This window comes from Vollenhovia emeryi, unplaced genomic scaffold (assembly GCF_000949405.1).
Source record: "Vollenhovia emeryi isolate VEMERY1.0 unplaced genomic scaffold, V.emery_V1.0 DF939142.1, whole genome shotgun sequence".
In the NCBI taxonomy this organism is placed as follows: Eukaryota; Metazoa; Arthropoda; class Insecta; order Hymenoptera; family Formicidae; genus Vollenhovia; species Vollenhovia emeryi.
In genome coordinates, this window is record NW_011967224.1 from 466,426 (window position 1) to 473,010 (window position 6,585).

Below are 6,585 nucleotides of genomic sequence, written 5' to 3' on the forward strand. Positions count from 1 at the left end.
ACTTAAGAAATTGACTAATCACAGTCGCGCATTCTACTCATACTTGACCGTGATTGGCCAATTTCTTAAAGCTTAGGGCTTAAATCATCTATTGTAGACTGGGACTAACTCGCGTTGGTGAAACCGGGCCTTAGGGTTTCAATCTCTATTGTAGATGGGCACAAGAACCGACAATTTCTGATCTGACTTGAAACTTGGATCTTTATTCGTCGAATGGGATTGGCTCTTACCTTCAGATCTAACCAATCACGTCAAACTGCTACTTGCAAGCCATTCAGTTGACTCGGTCGTGGAATCATGGGATGTTTCCGTTGAGTCGGTTGAGTGTACATTGGTGTACATTTGTAAAACTGTATGTATACTCACAATTTGTTCACTCTCTTTCTAGTTTAGTGTACATTTCGTATATGGAACCTTGAATTGTAATTTTCCTTTGGAGTTGATCATATCGTTTTGCCCATCCCTTGTAGGTACTCTTGGAGGTCTTGGATAGGTTAGGAGAGTCAAATGCTATGACTTTAAACGTGAATGTACACAGGCGTATTCGGCGAGAATAGAGAAGGACCGAGCTTGATTTATATTTAGCTTTACATATCAATATAGCACAGCGCGTAGAATCCCGATAGAATCCGGGAAGAACTAAGACACGAAAGCGTGAAAATGTCAGACCCAGAACTCGAAGCGTTGCGACAGCAACGTCTGGCTCAATTGCAGGCTCAGTACAAGGTAAATTCAACGAGAACTTACGCAATTTTACACTGGAATTTTTTACTAATGTCTTGAAAACTATGGCTCGTCTACTTCACTGATTATTTTAACCCTCCTGGACTGCTAAAGTGCATAAGCCGTGTGATTTTACGGTCTATCGTTGTTCTAGGGTAACAATGCCAACGATAAACAAGCGATGGAAGAAAGGATGCAACAAATGGAAGAGATGAAGCATGTTATATTGACCCAAGTGTTGGATCAGTCAGCTAGAGCCAGACGTAAGTTGATACTAATATTTGTGTCACTCAAGTGGTATCGACAGTTTATAACATTGTATATTTGTGAGTAGTAAATACACTCTGCCTTGGAAAGCCTGAGAAGGGCAAAATGGTAGAGGAGATGCTTCTGAACATGGCACAGCGTGGACAATTACCTGGCAAACTTGGAGAGAAGCAACTGATCGACTTACTCGAAAATGTGAATCAACAGACGCAAAGGAAGACGACGGTCAAAGTTAATATAATTGTGTAATACAATCGTGCGCTTGGCAACACATGGCCGAGAATAACTATGAAATTTTCACATTCCAGTTCGATAGAAGAAGAGCAGCTATGGATTTTGACGACGATATGGATTTATAGCAGTTGTACAAGTTTTACATTCGGGATTGTCTAAATTAAACACGTTGCTCGTGGTTCACACTTGCAGTAAGTTACAAAAATTACAATATCCACTATTCTTTGCTTAGTTATGTTATTTTTACGCTGTTTTGAAATAAAAAAAGAAGTAACCAACACCAACGGAATGAATTTTGATAATTGAACGTAAGGATTGATCGTCATCATCGCTTACCTTCCAATTAAATATATTTGTAACAGCAGTAACCTAATGTCCTAGATGAAATATAGGTGTCTGAAACGGAACATCGTTTCTCTTGTTCCTCCATCATTTTCCAATCTCTTGTAAAACGAAAGTGCACGTCAAGTGAGAGTCGGTTCCTATACATACAGAGCTACGCATCACTTCTCTATAATAGTAGTAATAATAATATATTTGGAGAAATATTTACTCTTTTTTTACATATAAATACATTCAGCAAATGCACAATTATTTTCCATCCTAAAAAAGAAATCGCAATCACACCTGCGGTCTACACGATACAACAAACAACAGTTCCGCACAACTTGCGCATAATGCTAAATATTATCATTATCTTGTCCATACATATACAAAAACCAATGTTTAGTTTGACGTTTAATATGATTTTACAAACTATGTGAACAATCGTGTTTAATATACAAATTTTTGATATATATTACATTCTCTTTTTCGTTAAAGCTGTGTTAAAAGACAAATTTTTCCGAGTGTATACGTACTTGCTTAACTCGGTAGGTCGTATTGTCTCGAGGGATACACATAATTTTTTTTTTATATATACAACACGTAAAGGAAATCAGTGTCGCCGGTACAAAGTGGGTGAAAAATAATATATATGGAATGTCGAAAATATATGAATTATTGTATAAAAATTCTCACAATCTTAAAACTGCTTTGGCAAATTTTTGTTAAGAACATGTAGATACAACCAGAAGCACTTTTATACACTATACATAATGAAAAATGTGTCTGAGAATTCTATATATCTATTAATAGTACTTGTTCTTAATCGTTCTTCATGTGATACGTCCCAGTATTCTCTGAAAAAAAAATACATATATTTAGGGGAGAGCGCCTCAAGGTGGACAGGGCCCCAAGGTGGACACCATAGGAAAATTTCTGTGCATTAGTAGGCAGCACCGAATGTGTGATGTCGTTGTTATTAATTGCGAAGACGAAGTTTTTGAAGTCTCGAAGTGAATAGTCGTACGCGTTTCTTTACAGCACGAGTGTCATTAAATTTCTGTTGTAAAAATTTAGAGAAGTTTCTTTCTCAAGGTGTCAAAGTCATCGAAATTGACGATTTTGAAGTGGTAAATATCGTTGTAATTGTGTTTATGTATCATGCAATAATATTCCAAATGAATATGAATATTGCGTGTTAAAAAATTCTTTCACCAACGCTTAAAAAATTTTAAGGCGGACACTTTTTTGGCCCCAAGGGGATGTGTCAATGACCACTGTATATAATACCGTTTAGGTTCTTCTGTCGTTCAAAAGATGGGTGTCCACCCTAGGGCCCTCTCCCTTATATAATGACTATACAGGTATTATTTTTACGTAAAAATGAGTTTCGAGAGGAATGAAAATAATTACCATCTTCGTCGTCGTTTGCGTCTAATAAATCTGGACAACAAATGCCATAACATATCAACGACAGAAATCCAAACGGCAATCCAAGCAGCACCATCATCAGGATAGGATTGCCCTTCCACATCGAAGTCAGAACAGTTTTCACCTCGAACCACTTTCTATAACTACGTACTAGCCAATTGTTCCCGCCATATCGCTGAAAATGTATAAATACTTAGCAACGTGTTGTTTCAGTAGATGGAATAATTGGCGGGCACGAAAGGCACGCGTAAATACCGGAGCACTCTCGTTGCGAATCTGCTCTAGGAACAATTCTATCACGTATGGAGTCAGCTTCTCTGTTTCATCCTCGGGAATATGATGGTGATTGGTAGTTGTGTTTATCACAAGTAAACTCGGTATAGGTAGTGTCGTCATCGCTATACTGTTGACTAGATTGGGACTACCTATCCAACCGAACTGGAAATGACTGAGCACGACGATCATTTATTTTCAGCCCTACCGTCAAAACAATTGACTTTCTAATTAATGCAGAAACGTACTCGTGATACTTATTTCGTTTATTCTTGATCACAGATTCAACCATATCTCTGAATTCCAGCATATCGGGCGCGACCTCCTCCAGTTGGTTTTCCTCCACTACCGCTAAAACGAGATTCTTATTTGTTAGGAATAATTGATTTATGTTTCCTCTTGTTACTTTCGGGAATGTTGGAAAACGCTCCGCGTTCACCCACTTATAGAGCGTCTCGTTCACTTGTTCCGTGTTGCTCAAGTTGTGTCCTGCAGATTGAGATAAATCGGTGTGATACGGTGATAATCTCTCTTTTGTTTCCTTCTCTCGATTCGACTCACCGGTAAAATTGTAATGCAAATTTTCCTTGTACACGAACAACGCCGGAACATTGCCCACAGGCGCATGCTTATTCACAACGCTCGGGTGAGATTGAAAGAAAAATGCATGCGCTTGAAATACATTCGCAGTCTTGTAATAAAGTTCCTGCATTCATTAAATGCGTGTGAATTTGAATTTCAAGCCAGCCTTCGTAATAACGTGTACGTTGCGAGATTGCGAAAGGAGCTTACCCATAAGACTCCGGATTTGTCTCCTACGTATAAGAAATAGAGATCGCGATCTCTCTTTATGGTATCGAAACTCTGCGGTTTCGTTATCTCCTGCACGGGAGGGCCGCTTAGTCTTAAAGCGAATTTCACTATCTCTTCCCTCGTTCTATCGCCTTCGTATACGTACTTCTGCTCGCCCTTTAAACTACAGAACAAAGACCATTATCGTACCAGAGAGCCTAGTTTACGCCACACATTTTGTTCGCGCAGCCAGATCTGTGCCCTGACCTAAAGTAAGCCTTCCAAATGAAACGTTTACACCGCTTCCACCTATAATAATACTTTCGGCTCGAATACAGGTAACATAAGTAAATATTTAGTCCAAACGTGAACGCTTTCGGTTGAATGTTTTATCTCTTTATCTTTAAAGCTGAGCAATTTTAGGCCACCTGCGTTCACACGCGTTACACCGTCAGGGCGAGCGAAAGAGAGACCAGTACGGGAATTCTGTAACTTGCAGTCGATGCTTTTCAGTATCGTTAACTAGCGACAGCCAACGGCGAGGACGATCTTCGAAAAAGACGCAGATTTGCATTGGTTGTAAACTTCGATAGCAAGTTACAGAATTCCTGTACAGACCCAAGCCAGGTCGAGTCGTTCGCCAATTGTTCACGGGTACAAGGCGTAGGTAAGATACGACCTAAGCGCACGGTGTAAACCAGGCCAGTATTGCGGCGCGGCCGGTCCCAAGAAGGGCTTGTACTCACAATAGAATAGTGGGGAACCCCTTAATTTTGAACGCACTCGTTATACTGGTAAATCTAGTGCAATCCACTCGTCCCACTCGTACGGACGTAGCGTGCAAATGTTGAGCGACATGAGACCAGATCGGTTCCAGTCTTTTGCAGTGTGCGCACCACGGCGCGTACATCTGTGAAGAAGAAAAAAAACGGAAACGGTTGTGTACCTTCCAAATGCAGCCGATGCGTTTTCGCAAGAATCACAAGCGTACCATAACCAGCCACTGCCCATCCTTGTGCGCATCCAGAAATCTGCGAGAGATTACATATCGAGTGATGAATTGTCGAGACGATTGCAACGCGAAGCGGTAGTGTCTCTTACCTGTCGCTGAGCTCGAGTACCCGTGACCCTGCCGTATGCGTCAGAACCGCTGAAAAAATTAAAATGTAAGTGAACAGCTCGAGCGAAGACATACTCTTTTACTACTGCACGAGCGCGTGACCGCGTCGCGTCGTTCGAATCGAATTCAATTTGTTTGTCGGGGCATCGCGAGAAACCTTATATCCAGTTTTATTGGATTTTCCCCACAAATACAACAGTCCGGTTACTCCACTACAGGCGAGAAACGTGCACACAAATGTTTAAAGCCCGATCTACAATGTGTCCTCCGCGTCCAGAGGCATTTGACTTTGCAGCCAACAAGCGCGTTTGAAAAATTTGCGCGAGTTGATAAAACCGTATGACATTACACGTCGCACGATCGTGCACCGTCGGCAAACCATTCAAGCATATATCGATTTGCCTGAATAAAATAGAATGTTTCCCGTTGCGAAAAAAAAAACACATTGTAGACTACGACTTAAAACTCTGTACGCGGGCACGAGCCGACGACGCCTGGCGAACGGCAAGACTCGTGGTGATCGAACGAAAAGTCGTGCGAAATCCGTCCATTATCGATCAGCCGAAATTACGACGCGGAAAAAGCGATCGAGCCGAGTCGCCGAGACGTCGACCGCGTCTCGCGTGTGCACGCGCGAGGAAAGGGCGCGGGTGGTCCGCTCGACGCTCACCGTAGAGAAGCGCGACGAAGGAGAGCCGCGCGAGGGAAACCATTCCGTCGGTCGAGTCGAGACGCCGGGAAACGAGAGCCGAGCACCTTCTTCATCTGACCGCGCGGCAACACGGGCGCGACGCGCGAGACTGCATAATCGCCGACGCTCGCGAGCGGACGTGCAACACCCCGAGCCGACGCAGCGCGCCTCGCCGTCCCTTTAGCTCGTCACGCGGAACGATCGAGCGCTCTCCGTCCCATCGTCCCGACTGTCGCGCGCGACGCGCCGCCTCGCCTCCGTCGCACCCATCGTTAATTCCGCTACTGACCGGCCATACCCCCTTACCTGCACCTCCCTCGCACTTTTCGCTTTTAGCAGAGGACGGGGGCGTACTCGAGCCCTTGGAAAAAGAAGGAAGAGGAGTATCGAAGGGAGCTTTCCAGCGAGCGGCGCGAGTCGACACAAATGTCGTTCTGTCTTTATTATTCATTGAACGCGAAGGAAGACAGAACGACATTTGTGTCGACTTGTGTCGCTCGCTGGAAAGCTCCCAATATATCGAGCAGCTTACGATTACAGGGGGGGGGGGGGTGGCAAATAAAGAGCACTTTTTTGAGAGACTCGTACGTTTGAAACTTAAGGGAATGCTGGAGTGATTCTGCACTTTTGCACCTTTCTAACCTAAAAACTGTCAGTTCACGGAAACATTTGTGTAATATACAAATTAAATGGCTTACGTGTACAGATCGAAAGCAGCTTGCTATTCCGG

General features: G+C 43.0%; 2 protein-coding genes across 3 annotated transcripts; one reads left to right on the forward strand and one right to left on the reverse strand.

Annotated features, from left to right (window-relative positions):
• Window positions 1-253: 253 nt before the first annotated feature.
• LOC105566728 (programmed cell death protein 5) lies at window positions 254-1,631 on the forward strand. The gene is made up of 5 exons (XM_012020956.1): window positions 254-352; window positions 471-726; window positions 878-986; window positions 1,058-1,221; window positions 1,299-1,631. Exons 2-5 carry the CDS (start codon window positions 661-663, stop codon window positions 1,347-1,349), a joined length of 390 nt encoding a protein of 129 aa, XP_011876346.1. The 5' UTR covers window positions 254-352; window positions 471-660; the 3' UTR covers window positions 1,350-1,631.
• Window positions 1,632-1,738: 107 nt separating this feature from the next.
• Window positions 1,739-6,321, reverse strand: LOC105566729 (protein disulfide-isomerase TMX3). 2 transcript variants are annotated; one of them, XM_012020957.1, is made up of 10 exons: window positions 6,162-6,321; window positions 5,146-5,194; window positions 5,036-5,075; window positions 4,791-4,954; window positions 4,045-4,228; window positions 3,814-3,958; window positions 3,501-3,741; window positions 3,235-3,427; window positions 2,962-3,154; window positions 1,739-2,405 (listed from the first exon to the last, which is right to left on the reverse strand). In XM_012020957.1, exons 1-10 carry the CDS (start codon window positions 6,304-6,306, stop codon window positions 2,371-2,373), a joined length of 1,389 nt encoding a protein of 462 aa, XP_011876347.1. In that variant the 5' UTR covers window positions 6,307-6,321; the 3' UTR covers window positions 1,739-2,370. The 2 variants fall into 2 exon arrangements, with proteins under 2 accessions (XP_011876347.1, XP_011876348.1); XM_012020958.1 differs by lacking the exon at window positions 6,162-6,321 and adding an exon at window positions 5,835-6,138.
• Between the last annotated feature and the right edge of the window lie 264 nt (window positions 6,322-6,585).

Excerpts from the sequence above, each read along its gene's own strand:
- LOC105566728 (XM_012020956.1), top strand. The coding sequence starts at position 661 with ATGTCAGACCCAGAACTCGAAGCGTTGCGACAGCAACGTCTGGCTCAA. Across the intron at positions 987-1,057 it reads TCAGTCAGCTAGAGCCAGAC|TAAATACACTCTGCCTTGGA; the intron begins GTAAGTTGATAC and ends ATTTGTGAGTAG. Across the intron at positions 1,222-1,298 it reads AAAGGAAGACGACGGTCAAA|TTCGATAGAAGAAGAGCAGC; the intron begins GTTAATATAATT and ends TTCACATTCCAG.
- LOC105566729 (XM_012020957.1), bottom strand. The coding sequence starts at position 6,306 with ATGAATAATAAAGACAGAACGACATTTGTGTCGACTCGCGCCGCTCGC. Across the intron at positions 3,959-4,044 it reads ACAAATCCGGAGTCTTATGG|GAACTTTATTACAAGACTGC; the intron begins GTAAGCTCCTTT and ends TAATGAATGCAG. Across the intron at positions 2,406-2,961 it reads CGCAAACGACGACGAAGATG|AGAATACTGGGACGTATCAC; the intron begins GTAATTATTTTC and ends TTTTTTTTTCAG.